An 18,596-nucleotide genomic window follows, 5' to 3' on the forward strand; every position below is an offset into this window, starting at 1 on the left:
GTGGGACTAGATTCTGGGACTCCAGGATCATACCCTGGGCCAAAGGCAGGTCCTAAACTGCTGAGCCACCCAGGCGTCCCAGAAGCTGAGAACTCTTAAAGTCACCAAGAATAGCAAGGTTTCAGGGACCATACTTTTATTTTTCTCCTCTTTCATTTCAATATAAGCAGCAAGAATAAACTAGGGATAATAGGATGCTCTTCATGGGTCTTGGACATGTTCTATATCTTGATCCGGGTGGAGGTTCCAGGATTGTGGGAACATATGCAAAAGATGCACTGAGGGGGCACCTGGCTGGCTCAGGGGTTGAGCGCCTGCCTTTGGCTCAGGTCGTCATCCCAGAGTCCTGATTCCAGTCCCACATCAGGCTTCCCACAGGAGCCTGCTTCTCCCACTGCCTAGGTCTCTGCGTCTCCCTCTGTGTCTCTCATGAATAAATAAAAATAAAATCTTAAAAGAAAAAAAATTTGCGCTGAGGATGTGCGCATCTTACATCCTGTTACCTCTTCGCATTCTAGAGTCCTGCGGGTGAGCGCTGCGCGTGCACGAGCGCCCAGGGGCGGGGAGAGACTGGCGCGCGCGTCCGCGAGCGGAAGCCCGAGGCGGGGGGCGGCGCGCGCATGCGTGCGGAGGGGCCGGAAGGAGAACGGCCGAGCCCGGAAGCGGGGCGGGCGGCCCGGCCGAAGCCGGCCATGGAGGGTCGTCCCGCCGGTCGGGCGTCGCCGCGCGAGGGGCCGGCCGAGGAGGAGGCCGAGCTCCAGGGAGCTGCCTGGAGCGGGGACAGCGGCAACGTGTCCCAGAGCCACAGCAGCGCTTCGGGGCCGTGGGAGGACGAGGGCTCCGAGCTGGGCGCGCCCGGCCGCGACCTGCCGCTGCTGCGCCGCGCCGCCGCGGGCTACGCCGCCTGCCTGCTTCCCGGAGCCGGGGCGCGGCCCGAGGTCGAGGCCCTGGACGCCAGCCTGGAGGACCTGCTCACCAGGGTGGACGAGTTCGTGGGCATGCTGGACATGCTGCGCGGGGACTCGTCCCACGTGGTCAGCGAGGGCGTGCCTCGCATCTACGCGAAGGCCACGGAGATGCGGCAGGTGTACAGCAAGATCGACCGGCTGGAGGCCTTCGTGGCGATGATCGGCGCCAGCGTGGCCAGGATGGAGGAGCAGGTGGCCCGGGCGGAGGCCGAGCTGGGCGCTTTCCCCAGCGCCTTCCGGAAGCTGCTGCACACGATCGCCGTGCCCTCCTTCTTCCACAAGGCGTCCTCCGGCAGGCCCCAGCCGGGCGCCTACGAACCGCCCGTCCTGTTCCGGACCGAAGACCACTTTCCCTGCTGCAGCGAGAGACCTCAGGTCTGAGTCCGCGGGACGGCGCCGGTCGGGGGGGCTGCCTGCTGCACACCCGCGTGCCTCGCCGCCTGCGTGATTGCATGTGGTTTTCCGTGTCTTCCGAGCCGAAACGAGGGCTGCCTGGTCAGGGGGTCCTCGGGGAAGCTAAATGAACCAGCTCATCGGGGCGCTGCGGCACTACGGTTCCTTTTATGGGTTTTACAGCTCGGCCGACAGTGTTCACCTTTCCAGAGTTTCTATATTTTATACACTTAAGAAGAACTGCTGAGGTGTTCAGAGCCTTGTTATTTCCATCCTAATGGCGATTCCATTTTCTGTAGCTTAGTTTCAGGGTAGATGGTAAGTTATTTCACGTCCTATGAAGCTTTTCACATCATGGGCCGTAAACGGAAGGATCATACACTTTCTGAGAAGATGTATTGATTTATTGCAACTAATTCTGAAGTTGAATTTGACACTGGGGCCTCAGAATCTTAATTTGTCCACGGCAAACGTCTGTGGTTGCTAACATTTTTGGCTTATAACTTAAATATTAATAAAAATTCTAACTTTTATCGGAAAAAGCTTTTCTTCTGAAAAGGACTTATTCCCTTTTTGTTTGTTTGTTTGTTTGAAAATAGACCTGTTGCTCATGATTTTAGGGATAAGGAAAAGTGGCTTGGGAGTACCTCCTTGAGGATGTGAAAAATGTGAAAAGACTCAGCTACTATTTCACAGAATTTTATGTTTCTTTCCTATCAAAGTGAATAGTTAAATCACACGTGTGAATGACCAGTGTTAGGATTTTTGTCTTTTTCACCGACAGCATAAAATCTTGCAGTTACAACAGGCTTTGATCTTGATTTGAATCTTAATCGGTATTCTCCATTGGTCCTCACAGACCGTAGACCTCAACTATGCACCCAGCTTAGGCTGTTTTTGTGTCATTTATCGAAGATCTCAGAGGCTGACAGGGCAGGTATAGCCTCCCTTAGCTGTGTACATCATGATAAATCCGATAATGCAATCTGCACCTTAGCTTTCATGGACCTTCCATATCGCACATTTACAGTTTTTATTCAGGAAGCTCATTGATGACAAAGAATCTCTGAATTTAGAAGCTGAAAGCACATGTAAGTTACATTTAATACTGGCCATCACTGGGAAGTAATAGCATATCCCTATGACGTCACTGAATATGAAAATAGCTTTCCTTTTTTTTTAAAAAAAAGATTTTATTTATTTATTCATTCATGAGAGAGACAGAGAGGCAGAGGGAGAAGCAGGCTCCATGCAGGGAGCCCGATGTGGGATTTCATCCCAGGTTTCCAGGATCACGCCCTGGGCTGAAGGGCTGAAGGCTGCGGTAAACCACTGAGCCACCCAGGCTGCCCCTGAAAATAGCTTTCTTACCTAATATCCATGTTGCTAAAATGCCTTTTTCTTTAAAGGACAATCTCTCTTTTTTTAAGATTTTTATTTATTCATGAGAGAGAGGAAGGCAGAGACATAGGCAGATGGAGAAGCAGGCTCCCTGCAGGGGGCCTGATGCAGGACTCCATCCCAGGCCCCTAGATCATGACCTGAGCCAAAGGCAGATGCTCAGCCACTGAGCCAACCAGGTGCCCTAGCTAAAATGCTCTTTAAAATTGTGGTTAAGGGGCACCCTGGGTGGCTCAGCTGGTTAAGCGCCTGCCTTGGGCTCAGGTCCTGGCCCCAGGGTCCTAGGATTGAGTTCCATATTAAGCTCCGTGCTCAGCGGGGACTCTGCTTCTCTGTCTCCCTCTGCCTGCCACTGCCCCTGCTCATGCTCTCTGTCAAATAAGCAAAATCTTTAAAAATAAAATAAAATTGTGGTTAATATTAAAAAGCAGGTAGTAATTAGGGCAGATTATGAAAAAATTAGAATTTTAAAGCTGAGATTTGATCTCTGCATAATAAAAACTCTAAATTCCAGAAAGCATTAAGTTCACAAGTATGCTGAAGAGTAATACTTTATTAATTAGGAACATATAGTACTTATTTACTTTCATTATCTATAAAGTAAACTGGGTTGAGAACATTAAAGTATAATAACCAGTAAAAGAATGAAATTCAGCTTGACATTTTTTAAAGTTAATCACATATCATTTTCTTTTTTTAAAAATTTTTATTTATTCATGATAGTTGCACAGAAAGAGAGAGAGAGAGAGAGAGGGGCAGGCTCCATGCACTGGGAGCCCGGCAGTACCTCGCTGGCTCGGTGGGAAGAGTGTGCAATTCTTAATCTGGGGTTCTGAGTTTGACCCCCACGTGGGATATAGAGATTACTAAAAAATAAACTTATGGGGGCAACCCAGGTGGGCTCAGCAGTTTAGCGCCGCCTTCAGCCCAGGGCCTGATCCTGGAGACTGGGATCCAGTCCCCACGTCCGGCTCCCTGCATGGAGCCTGCTTGTCCCTCTACCTGTGTCTCTGCCCCTCTCTCTCTCTCTCTCTCTCTCTCTCTCTGGTGTCTCTCATGAATAAATAAAATCTTTAAAATTAATAAATAAATATTTATTTTATTTAAGATTTTATTTTTAAGTAATCTCTACACCCAACATGGGGCATGAACCCACAACCCCGAGATCAGGAGCTGCATGCTGTACCAACTGGGCCAGCCAGGCACTCCAAATACAAACCTGGGCCAAAGGCAGGCGCCAAACCGCTGCGCCACCCAGGGATCCCCACATAACATTTTCTGACAATACTTTAAAAAACAATCCCTGGCAGTACCTCGCTGGCTCGGTGGGAAGAGTGTGCAATTCTTAATCTTGGGGTTCTGAGTTTGACCCCCACGTGGGATATAGAGATTACTAAAAAATAAACTTATGGGGCAACCCAGGTGGCTCAGCAGTTTAGCGCCGCCTTCAGCCCAGGGCCTGATCCTGGAGACTGGGATCCAGTCCCACGTCCGGCTCCCTGCATGGAGCCTGCTTGTCCCTCTACCTGTGTCTCTGCCCCTCTCTCTCTCTCTCTCTCTCTCTCTCTCTCTCTCGGTGTGTCTCTCATGAATAAATAAAATCTTTAAAATTAATAAATTAAGATTTTATTTAAGATTTTATTTTTAAGTAATCTCTACACCCAACATGGGGCATGAACCCACAACCCCGAGATCAGGAGCTGCACGCTGTACCAACTGGGCCAGCCAGGCACTCCAAATACAAACTTAAAAAAAAAAAAAAAGCCCTGGTTTAGATGACAACTTACATGATTACATGTGCAGCTTATCTCTAAGCAGCCTTGGGTTCTGAAAACTCTTGTGGTCACTTGTTCTTGAAGGTTCTAAATAGAGAGTGCAGGGCCTTGTTTGGAATGGGGCACTCGAATAGTGTGGGACAAATGAAGCTCCTTTGTCTCAAGAACCAGGGTTGGGGGAGCCAGGCACACCCCTGCTCTGGCACTGCTACCCTCAGACCTCCTGGCTCCTTCCTCCACTACCCCTGACCAACTGGAGATTTAAGGAAGGTCATTCTCACTCTAATAAGTCAATAAAATTTGGGGGGGACACTAGTTTTCATCATGGGTGACCCCAGCAGATTCATCTCTACTGCTGGGTCTGGAGCTCCCCCACTTAATAGAAGAATAAACAAGGACGGGGTTTAATAAAGCTCGAGAGGAGGTACCCCACCAGTCTCACTGGAGTCCATCTGTTCTTCACTCCCACACCTGCTTATAGAGCACAGCTCTGCTTAGAGTGTCTGGGAGTCCATAGGACCTCCACCTAGTCCAAGGGCAGCCTCGGGCATCCGGGAGCCAGTTTATGAACACTCATGAAACTGGGTACTAATGAGCTAGTCAGTACCTTGTGGCTTTTCCTCCTAGCCAGAACTTTGAGAAACGAGTCTTGGACCATGTGTAAGGAGGTGGATCCATTCAATGTAAATGGAAAAGTGCAGATAGAAAAGTGGATGGCTCAGTCCGTTTTTTTTTTTTTTTTTCCAAGATTTATTTACTTATGATAGACACAGAGAGAGAGGCAGAGACACAGGAGGAGGGAGAAGCAGGCTGCATGCCGGAAGCCTGACGTGGGACTCGATCCCAGGATTCACGCCCTGGGCCAAAGGCAGGCACTAAACCGCTGAGCCACCCAGGGATTCCCTGGATGGCTCAGTCCATTAAATGTCTGCTTTCAGCTTAGGTCATGGTCCCAGGGTCCTGAGATCGAGCCTTGCTTTGAGCTCCCTACCTGGGTTCACTCACTGTCTCCCAAAACAAAACAAAAAGTGCAGCTCGTAGATTCAGTCCGGTGTGAACCTGCTAACTGTATGAACTAGGACAGGCTAGCCACATCCCTAAATGGCCAGATGGAAAGAACCACAAGGCTCCCCAGTCTCCCAACTACTCCACCCTCATGGTACACAAGCAGCCACAGACCACATGTAGACAAATGTGCAGGGTGTGTGCAAATAAAACTTATAAACAGGTATTTCTTGAAACAAAAGACCTAAGGAGAGCAAACTAATAATGTTCTGAATTTAAGATTTTAAACTACTTTGGCTGCCTCAAAAGGAGCAGCACATGGGAAAGCATTAGTTGGTTAGGTTTTTTTCCCCACTGCTGGTGAAAGCAAATAAGGAGAGCTGGGCTCAGGACAGCAGAGAGGGAGCCCAGGTCACCAGCTGTCTTCAGACCTCAGACAGTCACAAACAGCTGGAGGCCACCTTAGGTCTTACCTGCTTCGAGACCCGCCTTCTTTATCAGAAACAAAACTTCATGGACTCTCACACAGCAGTGTCTTCTAAGGACTTCAGCTTAGAATGATTTGTTAATAGAGCTAACGGGGCTCAGTTGGTTGAGTGTCTGCCTTCAACTCAGGTCATGATCCCAGCATCCTGGGATAGAGCCCCGTGTCACACTCCCTGCTCAGCGGGGAGTTTGCTTCTCCGGCTCCCTCTACCCCTCCCCCTGCTTGTGCGCGCGCGCTCTCTCTCTCTCTCTCAAAAAAAAAAAAAAAAAAAAATAGAACTGACATCCAACTCATCAGTATGACTACAAGGACCACCCAGAACACATCCCAAATGCACCAAATGTCCATACCACAGTTAACCCATCTCACCTGGGCTGCTCAGCAGCTTCTTAAGTGGTTTTCTGCTTCCTTCAACCCCTCTCCAAGCCACTCTGCACACAGTAAGCAGCAGCCAGAGGTGTCTTTAAAAACCACAGGCCAGGGATGCCTGGGTGGCTCTGGCTGAGCGTCTGTCTTTTGCTCAGGGAGTGATCCTGGGGTCCTGGGATGGGGTCCTGCATCAGGCTCTCTGCAGGGAACATGCTTCTCCCTCTATGTTTTTGCCTCTCTCTCTTTGTTTTTCATGAATGAATAAATAAAATCTAAAAAACAAAAACCACAGGCCAGATAGATTGCCTGATACCATCATTAGCTTCTCTCTTTTTTTAAAGATTTTATTTATTCATGAGAGAAACAGAGAGAGAGAGAGAGGCAGAGGGAGAAGCAGGCTGCATGCTGGGAGCCTGATACAGGACCCCAGGCCAAAGGCAGGCGCTAAACCGCTGAACCACCCAGGACGCCCCCTACCATTGGCTTCTGGAGACATTAGAATAAGATCTGAATTCTGTTCTATGGCCTGCCACACCCTACAGGATCTGGCTCCCACCCCTGCAGTGACCTTGACTTGGGCCTCCTCTCTCCCCTTGCTCACACCCCTCCAGACTCTCAATCCTGAGAGGTAGCATGGTCTGCACCCCCCTCCCTCTGGCAGGTGTGGGCTCCTTCAGGCCTGCTGCAGGAGGCTGTACTGACAGCAGTAACATCCTTCAGGCCGCCAGAGTGAACCAATGGCCAGGCAAAAACCGGGTGCCCCACAAGGATCAGGAGGCAGAAAGGTGAATACAGTAATTCAGTCAAGTGTCTGCTGGGAACTGGAGCACCCAGGGAGGACTGAAGACACCAAGGAAAATAAGACCTGATTTTTCTTCTTCAAGAGCCCGATGGGCCAGCAGGTGAGCGGGTCAGATGGCCACTCGGTCCAATCCCAGGTTCAGGTAGGCTCAGGTTTGAATTTGTTAATTTGGTGCAAGCTTTCCTGGGCGCTCTAAGAGGGCCACTTCATTGTGCCCCAGGGATGTTGATAGAGAACTTCCAGAACTACCTTTTCTTTTTTCTCTCTCTCTCTTTTATTCATTTATTTGAGAGAGAAATGAGCAGAGAGAGCGGGAGAGGGAGAAGCTGACTAGCCACTGAGCTGGTAGGCTGATGCAGGACTGGATCCCAGGACCCCAGGGTCATGACCCCAGCCGAAGGCAGACACTTCAACAACTGAGCCCCCTAGGGCCCCCAGAACTATCTTTCTGAAGAGACTGCTTCATGTGCCAAAAGGTTAAAAATCCCTTTCCAAAGCGGACCTCCACGGTGAGCTCCAGCCGTAGGGAAGGGAATGCATCTTAGAATGAGAGATTCCCCTTTGTGTCTTCATCCCCGAGGGAGGCGAGTCGCGGGGCGTCGGGTGGGCCCGGCCGAGGCCGGAGGCGGAGGCTGGAGGCCGGAGGCCGGAGCTCCGGGGCGCGTCCCAGGCCCGGCCCAGGCCCGGCCCAGGCCCCTCCTGCGGGACCGGCACCGGCTCCGGCACCGGGACCGCGCAGGAGGCTGGCCGGGGAGCTGCAGGAGCCGCGCCTTCCCGGCAGGGGGCGCCGCCGCAGCGAGAAAGGCCGCCCTGCAAGCGGCCGGTCCCGCCCCGCCTTCCGCAGCTGCGACCCCGGGTCGGGCCGTGGGGCCCTGGAAGCTGCAGGATCAGAGCCCTCAGGCCCGGTCCCTCCCGGGGGGCCCGCAGTGGGGGGGGGGCCGCGGCAACACCTCAAGGCTGCTCTTCTGGCCCGGGGTGCGTGGGGGGGAGGTGGGCTAGGAGCCGCCAGTGGGCAGGGGCAGGGGGCACATACAGTGTGGGGCAGGGGCAGGGGCGGCAAACAGCGGCCCTGCCCCGTCCCTCACCCTGTTTGCCGTCCTCTGCGTCTGTTCTGCACCCAGAATGAGCAGGCTCCTTTGTTGATGCGCCTGTCCGTCTGTCTGCCTGTTTCCCCATTACGGCCGGCCGGGAGCTTGGCCTTTGTCGGCTTGGGGCGCCCCTGAGTCCGGGGTGCCTGGCCCAATGGCTGGCCCAGAGCAGGCCCTCCCAATGTGAGGGATGCACGGAAGACGCACACTGGAGGTGGGCAGGCGGTGGGCAAGGAGGAGCCTGCAGCTCATATGGCCCCCGGAATCCAGTTCCCGGTCCTGCCAAAACCAGGAGACCTATTGCAGTTTTCTCGGAGGGGAGAAAAAGGCAGACTGCTGTCCCAACACACACAAAGTCCCTGTCACTGCTCCCAGGTGGGCTTTCGTGACAGCATGTTGTTGCCTGGGACTCTGCTCACTGAGGGAAGAGTCTGCTGGGTGGGAGATCCAGGGCTGGGAGGTCCCAGGCTGGGAGGCGGAAATTAAGAGTAGCTGGCACAAGCGGAGTCCCCCGTGCCAGCAGCACTACTGCTTTGCAAGATGGTTAAGTTGGAAACCTAAGTGTTCTTGTCTTCTTTCTTGCTTTATTTATTTTTTTTAAGATTTTATTTTTTAAAGATTGTATTTATTTATTCATGAGAGACACACACAGAGAGGCAGAGACACGGGCAGAGGGAGGAGCAGGCTCCATGCAGGGAGCCAGATGTGGGACTCGATCCCTGGATCCAGAATCATGCCCCGAGCCGAAGGCAGACGCTCAAATGCTGAGCCATCCAGGTGTCCCCAAGATTTTGTTTATTTATTTGATTGAGAGAGAGAGACAGAGGGAGAGAGAGCATGAGCAGGGGGAGGAGCAGAGGGAGAGGGAGAAGCAGCCGAGCAGGGAGCCTGACTCTTGGGCTTGATCTCAAGACCCCAGGATCATGACCTGAGCCCAAAGGTAGTTGTCTCACCGACTGAACCACCCAGGGTCCCCTTAATTGATTGTTTTAGTTCAATCATTGTTTTTATTCTTTTAAAAAGAATTGCTGATAAAATAACACGTAACATATATTTACAATCTTAACCATTTTTTGTGTGTCCAGTTCCGTGCTGTTTAGCACATTCATGCTGTTGTGCAGCCACCACCACCGCCCATCCCTAAAATCCTTTCCTTGCAAGATTCACACTCTGTCCCCATTCAATACTAATCCGCACACCCACCCACCCCCAGCCCAGGCACCCACCACCTGCTTTCTGCCTCTGTGAACCTGACTGCTCTCAGCACCTTATGTGACTGCAGTGCTACAGTGTTTGTCTTTTTGTGACAGGGTTCTTTTGCGGGGAACAATGTCTTCCAGGTTCATCCATGTGGTAGCAGGTGTCAGAATGTGCTTCCTGTTCAACATCGGGTAATATCCCATTGTGTGTCTGGACTACATTGTGTTCATCCATCCATCTGCTGATGGGCACTTGGGTTGCTTCCACCTTTTGGCTGCTGTGAATAACACTGCTTTGAACGTGGGGGTATAAATATCTCTCTGAAACCCTGCTTCCAACTTTTTTGGGTAAATACCCAGGAGTGAGATTGCTGGATCATTATGGCAGTTCTATTTTTTTTTAAGATTTTATTTATTTATTCATGAGAGACACACACACAGAGAGAGAGAGGCAGAGACACAAGCAGAGGGAGAAGCAGGCTCCCTGTGGGGAACCTGAGCCGGACTCGATCCCAGGTCTCCAGGATCACGCCCTGAGCTGAAGCCAGTGCTAAACCACTGAGCAATCCAGGCTGCCCCAATAGTTCTAATTTTAACTTTTTGAGGAGCCTCCACACTGTTTTCCACAGCGCTTGCACCATCTTTTACATTCCCATCAACAATGCACAGGGTTTCGATTTCCCCACATCTTCACCAACCCTTCTAATTATTAGTTTATAATGGCCATCTTAGCAGATGTAAGGTGGCGAGGGGGTGGAGAACATTCCAGCAGTGAGAATTGCAGTCAGTACCCCATCCCCCTGTGTTCTTGGTTCACCATCAAGCCTCCTGCCCACCCTTCCTTCCCCCCAGTAGGGGTGCTGGGCGTGAGCCTCAGGCACCATTTCTTAGTGGCAGAGTTACTGAATTATAGCCACCACCCCTGGGTGGATTCAGCCCGGTGTGCCATGGCAATGGTCGCAACAGCTGGCTGCTCTGGCTGCCTTCCTGACGGTGGGCAGGAGGGCATGTGGAGAAGCTCTTGCCCACATGGACAACCCCATGTCCACTGCAGCCACATGGGGAACATGCCCCTGGAAATTCTTAATACATTGTGCAAGACTAGTGAGATTGGAGCAGGGCCTTCTCAGGGTAGATGGGTTTCCTTTTGTCGATTTTGGATTGAATTTGCTCTTCTTGGGGATCCCTGGGTGGCTCAGCGGTTTGGCACCTGCCTTTGGCCCCGGCCATGATCCTGGAGTCCCCGGATTGAGTCCCACATCAGGCTCTTTGCATGGAGCCTGCTTCTCCCTCTGCCTGCGTCTCTGCCTCTCTCTCTGTGTCTCTCATGAATAAATAAATAAAATCTTAAAAAAAAAAAAAAGAATTTGCTATTCTTCTTTTTTCTTTTTTTCTTTTTAAAATCTTTTTTTTTTTTTAAGATTTATTTACTTACTTATTTATGATAGACAGAGAGAGAGAGGGAGAGAGAGAGAGAGAGAGAGAGAGAGGCAGAAACACAGGAGTAGGGAGAAGCAGGCTCCATGCCAGGAGCCCGACACGGGACTCGATCCCAGGACTCCAGGACCGCGCCTCGGGCCAAAGGCAGACGCTAAACCGCTGAGCCACCCAGGGATCCCCTTTTTTCTTTTTAAGATCTTATTTATTTATTTGACAGGGAGAGCAGGAGCGGGATGGGTGGCCAGAGGAAGAGGGAGAAGCAGACTCCCCGCTGACCAAGGAACCCGACAGCGATGTGGGGCTCAATCCCAGTGCCTTGGGATCATGACCTGGGCCAAAATCAAGAGTCAGATGCTTGGGCAGCCCCGGTGGCGCAGCGGTTTGGCGCCGCCTGCAGCCTGGGGTGTGATCCTGGCATCCCGGAATTGAGTCCCACATCGGGCTTCCTGCATGGAGCCTGCTTCTCCCTCTGCCTGTGTCTCTGCCTCTCTCTCGCTCTCTCTGAATGAATAAATAAATAAATCTTTAAAAAAAAAAAAAAAAAGAAGAAGAATCAGATGCTAAACCGACTGAGCTACCCGCACCCCATTTTTCTGCTTTTCTAATTTATGAGTTGAATGCTACCAGCCTCCCTCTAAGAACTGCTTTTGCTACAATTTATATAAGTTGTGTTTTCAGTTTTACCCAGTTCAAATATTTTCAAGTTCCTCCTGATTTCTTCTTTTACTCCTGTGTTGAGAAGACTATTGTTTGGGACACCTGGGTGGCTCAGTGGTTGGGCGCCAGCCTTTGGCTCAGGTCGTGATCCTGGGATCCAGGATCGAATCCCACGTCGGGCTCCCTGCGAGGAGCCTGCTTCTCCCTTTGCCTGTGTCTCTGCCTCTTTCTCTCAGTCTGTATCTCATGAATAAATAAATAAATCTTAAAAAAAAGGGGGGGGGGGAGACTGTTGTTTGATCTCCAAGAATCTGGGGTTTTTCAACTATCTCTCCATTAAGACTTTCTAGCTTGCTTACTTCCACTGTGGTCTGAGAGTACACACTGCATGGATGCCATTCTTTTAAACATAACGTGGCTCCGGCAAATGTTCCACAGGAGCCTGAGAAGAATGTGCGCTCTGCTGTTATTAGATGAGGTCGTCTCAGTGTTTTTCATTTTTAAAGCCATCTTTAGGGGTGCTTGGGGGACTTAGTCGGTTGAGCCTTCAGCTCAGGTCATGATCCCATGGTCTGGGGATGGAGCATCACGTCAGGCTCCCTGCTCAGCGGGGATCCTGTTTCTCCCTCCCCCTGTGCCTGCCGCTCTCCCTGCTTGTGTTCTCTCTCTCTCTCTCTCTGTCCCTGTCAAATAAATAAATCTTTAAAAAAAAAAAAAACAAAACACTTTTTTATTTTGAAATAGTTTTAGGCTTGCATGGAGGTTGCAAAAATAGTTCAGGGAGCTCACGTGTGCCCTTCAGCCAGCTCCCCTCGGTGACACGTCTTACATAACCGCTGTGCAATGATGGACCCAGGAAATTGACATTGGCACCATCCACTAACTGAACGCAGCCCTTATTCGGATTCCTCCTGCCCTTGGGGGCACTTGCTTTTCCCCTTTGTACCTAGTTCTCTGTAACCACCGCCCCAGGTACAGATCTGTTCCATCGTCCCAGAGAACTCCCTTGTGCTCTCTGCCTGCTGGTCACCCCCTCCCCACTCCAACCCCTGGCCACCACTGACCCACTCGCTCTCGGTATGACTAGATATATTTTTAAAATTTCAAGAGCGGTATATAAATGGAATCATCTAGCCTGTAATCTGAGACTGCCTTTGTTCACACAGCCTAATGCCCTTGAGATGAGCCTAGGTGGTCTCATTGCAGGGCCGTTCCTTTTGTTCTTGACACTGTCTGTCTTCCCATCTAGGGAAGAGGCCTCGACCCATTTCCTGAACCCCCTGGCTTCCTGGCTCCCACAGCCTGAGTGCTGTGCTCCAGGCAGCAGGACCCTGGGCCGTGAGCCCCGGGCAACCTGCCTCCGCAGCCCCAGTCAGTGCAGACTCTGCCTTGTGCTGTGCCCCCTGCTCACATTCTCTTGCTCAGCCCCGCTGGATGAGTACCCAGCTTTCAGATGGGAAGCAGAAGCACAGATGTCATTCGCTTCTAATCTGGCTGTGAGCAGAGATGCCCTGTGTGCCCCAGAAAGCCACTCCAGCACACACCCACCTGCGACTGTGCCATCCCGTTCCCCATGTGGGACACTCCCCATTCCCACTCCCAGGATGGCCTGGGATGGAGAGGTTCTTTGGTGGCAGATGTCATCCATGCTGAGACCTAAACCAGGAGAGGGAGGCGGCCAGACCGTGATGAGGGGAAGAACAGCTAATGCACAAGGGAACAGCAATTGCAAAGGCTCTGAGGCAGCAACAGGCATGGCACCTGGTGTCTCTCCGTGAGGTTTAGGAGTGAAGACAGGGAAGGAAGTCTCTGATATCAGGTGTTAAGGATTTTATTTGTGGGGATTCCACTTCCTAGTCACTTGTCTTGACTTTGGCTGGATAAATCTGGGGCAGTGACTGGAGAACATGACCCTCACATGAAGAGAGAGTACAGAAAGCCACACTCAGGTGAAGATATGTGTACATGCATGCATGCATGTGTGTGCATGTGTGTGAGACACACTTCACTCAATCCCAAGACAGGAGTGTGGGGGCTATAGGAGGTGTCAGCGGGGTGGAGGGGTGGCTGGATCTCCTGAGAAGGCAGAGAGCGAAGAAGGAGGCAGCGGGGGTGAAGCCACTAGTGCCTGGTTCAGGGGCCAGCCTATGTGGCTTCAAATTTCAGCTCACCTCCATCTTGTTACATATGAGAAAACCAAGGCCAGGCAGAGGGAGGAAACCCACTCAAGGCCATGCCCCTCGCCCCTCACCGTGGCACATGCTCCCCTTCCACCCCCCATGCTGCCTCTTCGTCCCAGGTTACCCATTGAATGTCGTGCTTTCTTATATTTCTCCCAGTCTCGGTATCTGGTGAGAACAGCCACAAAGAAAAAGTCACTGCTAGATGGAGACACATGGACAACTGCTGGCAGACACACGTAGCTTTCAGACTCTCCCAGACTTTGAGATGAAAGGTCCAAAGAAGTCAAGAAAACTATCCAAGATCACATAGACTGAAAGTGGTAGAGATGGAAGTTGGACCAGAGTAGGTGGCTTCATTTAAAATGCATCCTTTACTGATTCATTCAACAAACACTGTTTGGGGTGTGTAATGTGCACTGGGCACACTGGCCAGTAAGACCCAGGCCCTGACTTCAAGGGACACTGAGGAAGAGTGTGCTAAAGAGTCATCTTAGTCATCACAAGAAGAAATCTTGGCATTCTATGTGAGGTCTGGAGTAGGGGTAGGTAATCAGGGATGGCTCCCTGGAGGGAGTGATAGCTGAACTAAACATTACAGGGTGAGTCAAAGCTTTCTAGAGAGAAATGGGAGAGGAAGCACCCTCCAGGCAGAGGGAACAGCATGTGCAAACACACAGAGCAGAGATGGATTTGGAGAGCACATCATACAGTGAAGTCATCATTGTAAAATGAACTAGTGAAAAATCAGTTAGGCATATGAAACTTTACTTTTTTTTTTTTTAAAGGCCGATATGAGACAGGAGCAAGAACCTGCAGGTGGGCCGTTGGTCTGACTCCTGCAGGCCTGCAGAGCATGGGCATCTTGCTCTGTTGATGGTTGACTAGGTAGCGGGAGCCTCTGGGGCCTTGACTCTTTGAGGCTAGTGTAAGACAAGGAGCAGGAGGGGCCTCTGAAGCCACTTTAAAGACTGTGGCCTTCATCCCAGGGACCATGAGAGTCACTGCATAGCCACCTTGGAAAACTCAGAGGAAGTTACATCCAGATACCCTGTAGCACTCAGCAAGTAAGTCCAGTCAGTGCCAAGCTGCCACCAGTGACCCCAGAGATCTTTAAGGGTGTCACCAACAGGGGTTCACCTGAATGACAGGGCAAGTCCACACCAATGTGCACTGATCCCACTCTGCCAGACCTGCCAAGGTTCAAGAGTCTGCCCACATGTCCTAGGAGGGGCAGGACCCATCACTCCATTTCCCAGATGCCAGTGCGTGTTCTCAGGCCATGTGTCCCCAGACATCCAGCCTCTGATCACTTCTTCAGAGCTGGCGTCTGGTCTTGCACTGGACTCAGGGCTGCTGGACTGGGTGGCACCTGAATCGCCTGAAATAAACCCTGGTCCTACCCTCACTCCTTACATGGTGCCCCAGACACGTTTCCCACCAAGCAGTCTCTCCGCTTGGGTCCACCCTCTACTTGCCTCCATCTCTGTGGATGCTCACTCTGAGGGAAGCTGGCTGCCATGCTGTGAGGAAGCCCAAATTAGCTGACACAGAAGGACCACATGGGAAGGCACCCATGGGGACAGCCAGTATCAACTGCCCCACATGAATGAACCCTCAGATGATTCCTGATGAGGCCCCAGATGACGTGGGGCCGAGATGAGCCCAAATCCCCCACCCCTGGAATCTGTTAACAAATCCTTGTTTCAGGAAGTCTTTGGGTAATTTGCCCCATAGCCAGAATAATGGGACCCGCCACCCTACCCTTGAATGGGGAATGGCTGGTAGTGGGATGGATGAGTTATCAACCCCCCTGTAACAAGCGCTGGGCAGGGGAAGCACAGGGGCTGGAGGGCCAGAGCCTTGGCGAGGGTAGAAAACCTGCCAGAGGGCAGCCTGGGTGGCTCAGTGGTTTAGCGCCACCTTCAGCCCACGGGCCTGACCCTGGAGACCAGGGATCAAGTCCCAGGTCGGGCTCCCCACATGGAGCCTGCTGCTTTCTCTGCCTGTGTCTCTGCCTCTCTCTCTCTCTGAATCTCTATCTCTCATGAATAAATAAATAAAATAGAGAGAAAGAAAGAAAGAAAGAAAGAAAGAAAGAAAGAAAGAAAGAAAGAAAGAAAGAAAACTTGCCAGAGGAGCAGTCAGGGGAAGGATTCCAGCAGAGTAACCGCAGGGGCAAGGGCCCAGAGGTGTGAACCCAGTGTGCTGGCAGAGCTCTGTTAGCGGGCCAAGTCCAAAGTCGGGTGAGGCAGGGGGTGAGGGCAGAGACAGGGCAGCCTTGGAATCTGTCCTGCAGCCTTGGAATATGTCCCTGGGGAAGCCTACAGGAGGGGAGAGGTGGGGCAGATTTGATTGAGATCCTCTGGGGACAACACTGGGGAGGAAGAGTTGGGAGGGTTCTGGTTGGAGGTGGGTGAGCAGTGAGGAGGTTATAGCCCCATAAACCTTGGGCCCCCCTTCCCCAGGCAGGTGGGTCTGCTGTGGGGCAGAGAGGTTCAGCAGGCCCCTGAGCTTCCCTGCCTGCATCCCCCCTGCTCCTTCCTTGTCTCTGGGCCTCTGCTACTTTTCCTGCCTACCAGCCGTCCAGGGACTGACCCAGCTCCCTGAGGCCCTGATCCCATGAAAGAAATGCCACAGCCTGAAGAGCACTCCTGCATTGGCAGAGGGCACCTTGGGGCTTATTTCCCCAAAAGTTGCTCTAAGTGAGCCTGGCTGTTCCCAAAGCCAGCTCACCCTACGTGTCCCGATCAGGTCAAGCTTCTGGATTGGCCCTGGAATGGTCAGACAACACACACACACACACACACACACACACCAATGGTGAAATGCACAGGCCTGGGGCTGGGCAGACCCAGTTCCATCCCTATTCCATTATTTACTCCTCGGACCCTGGCCAAGTCACTGGTATGCTCTGGCCCCAGTTGATTCCTAGGGGTACCTATTCCTAGGGATCGTGGAGAGGAATTGAGCTGAGATGTCGAGGCGCACGGAGGCTCACATGGCATCATTCCCGGACCACCGTCCTTCACGTGGGAATTCAAAACACGTTTTAGGTCCCAGGGGAGGGAAGTGCAGGAAAGGAAGACGTGTGTCCCTGTGTGAATCCCTCCCCAGGAGGCGAGCTGCCTGCAGACCGTAAAGGTAGACTTGCTGGTTCTCTGGGCGCTCGTGGCTCCGCGTCCGGCCCCGCTGCCCTCCCAGCCCAGCCTCACAGAGGTTGCAGATGGATGGGCTTGGCATGCCCCCCGTTTCAGGCCGTGCCGGGCCTTCCCTTAATAAAGACCTGTTTCTTCCTGGCTGCGCTCTTGGCCGGGCGATTGAGGGCTCAATGAGCTTCTGAGCGCCCAGCCTGCCCACCCTTCTGTTTGCCCACGGCGTCCTGTGGAAAGCTCACAATGTGGCCCTGTTCTCCTGCCACACAGCCGCCAGCTCCGCAGGCCTACCCGGGAGGAGGCTGTGCCAGCCGGGGAGGCTGCTTTTGCCGGTTTGCAGGAAGACGAAGGCACCGTGTGTGGCCGGAGGCGGGGCACGTCTTCATTGGCAGCCCCTTCAAATTAAGGGGTGATTTGTTGTGGACAAGACACATGTTCAGCAGGCAGACGGCCCTGGAGAGCGGGCTTCCTGATCATGCCAAGCTCACTCTGGTGCTGGGCCTTTCCACGGGCTGATCCTCTGATCCTTGTGGGGGTTGCTTCCTGGCTCTCCTTCACACCTGAGCGTGCGTGAGTGGGTCCTCCCTGGACCAGGATTGGCCCCAACTGAGTGCTTGGCTCTATCTCAGGGCCCAGTTTGATTTTTACCCCCATGTCAGTAGCATTTGTCTTGTCCCTCTAGAGGGTATCCTTCAAGAGTCAAGTTGCTGTGTCTCTTGATCATGGCCATTCCCCAGAGCCCAGCACAGAGCCTGGTTCACAGAAGGCCACAATCAAGATTTGTTAGATGAATGAATGAACAAACCATCCACTGTATTAAGAAATCAGCCTGTGAGTCCGTGAAACCATGATTCAATGGATCAATCACCGAATTCATGAGGTCAGGGCACACAGGCAGGAAGCCTTTCCTGATGTGTATATCTTTAATCACCTGATCATCCCCACTGGCCTCTGAGCCCTTTGCGGGGGCAGTGCTGGGGCCAGTTTCCTGACCCGGGGTACCTGGACCCACAGCCACTGCTGGGCCAGTGCACACCATCCCTCCGTGAGTAGTGATTGAATGAAGAAGCTAGGGCCCTTCACATGACCTCTGATAAATTTGGGGGGTCACCCTGGTTTTGCTCCATCTCAAGATCTTTGTAGCCACTATTCCTGGAGTTCTGCTGCCTGCCCCCTTCACATGAGGAGCGTCCTCCTTGGGGTCTCAGCTGGAGCGGCCCCTTCTCAGGGCAGGTTGTGCTCACTCAGCACGTGCATAGCTGATTCCACGTCCACTACACAGCTCAGGGCAGCAGGCCCAGATCCAGCACACGATGTGCCCACAGTGACAGAGTTTGTTCGAGATACAGGTGCTCTATGGATTCCTGTCCTCCATTCATTTATATGACAGCTTTTTATCCAACACCCAGTGGGAACAGAAATGGAGCTGAAGCTGCTGAGTGAAGAAATATGTGCTTCCTGGAGCGGGGACGGGAGCAGGAGGACAGAAGAGCCAGACCACCTGCTCCTCAGGAAGGGGTGGTATGGGAAGGCTCCCTGGGGGAGGTGAGGTAACTCCACTTGGGTGGAGTCCCAAGAAAGGAACTGCCCACTCAGGTGGGGGGTGGTGTGGGAGCTGCAAGGTCAGCCCTCCAAGGGGATGTGGAGCTGGCCGCAGGTTCAGCAGGGCTTATGCGA

General features: G+C 52.3%; 1 protein-coding gene across 1 annotated transcript; it reads left to right on the top strand.

Moving 5' to 3' along the window:
- The first annotated feature begins 641 nt into the window (after positions 1-641).
- Positions 642-1,894, top strand: BLOC1S4 (biogenesis of lysosomal organelles complex 1 subunit 4). Its single transcript, XM_041750985.1, has one exon. It carries the CDS (start codon positions 693-695, stop codon positions 1,347-1,349), a length of 657 nt encoding a protein of 218 aa, XP_041606919.1. The 5' UTR covers positions 642-692; the 3' UTR covers positions 1,350-1,894.
- The last annotated feature ends 16,702 nt before the right edge of the window (positions 1,895-18,596 follow it).

The sequence above is a fragment of the Vulpes lagopus genome, chromosome 4 (genome assembly GCF_018345385.1).
Source record: "Vulpes lagopus strain Blue_001 chromosome 4, ASM1834538v1, whole genome shotgun sequence".
In the NCBI taxonomy this organism is placed as follows: Eukaryota; Metazoa; Chordata; class Mammalia; order Carnivora; family Canidae; genus Vulpes; species Vulpes lagopus.

Coding starts and splice junctions, on each gene's coding strand:
- BLOC1S4 (XM_041750985.1), top strand. CDS start 693: ATGGAGGGTCGTCCCGCCGGTCGGGCGTCGCCGCGCGAGGGGCCGGCC.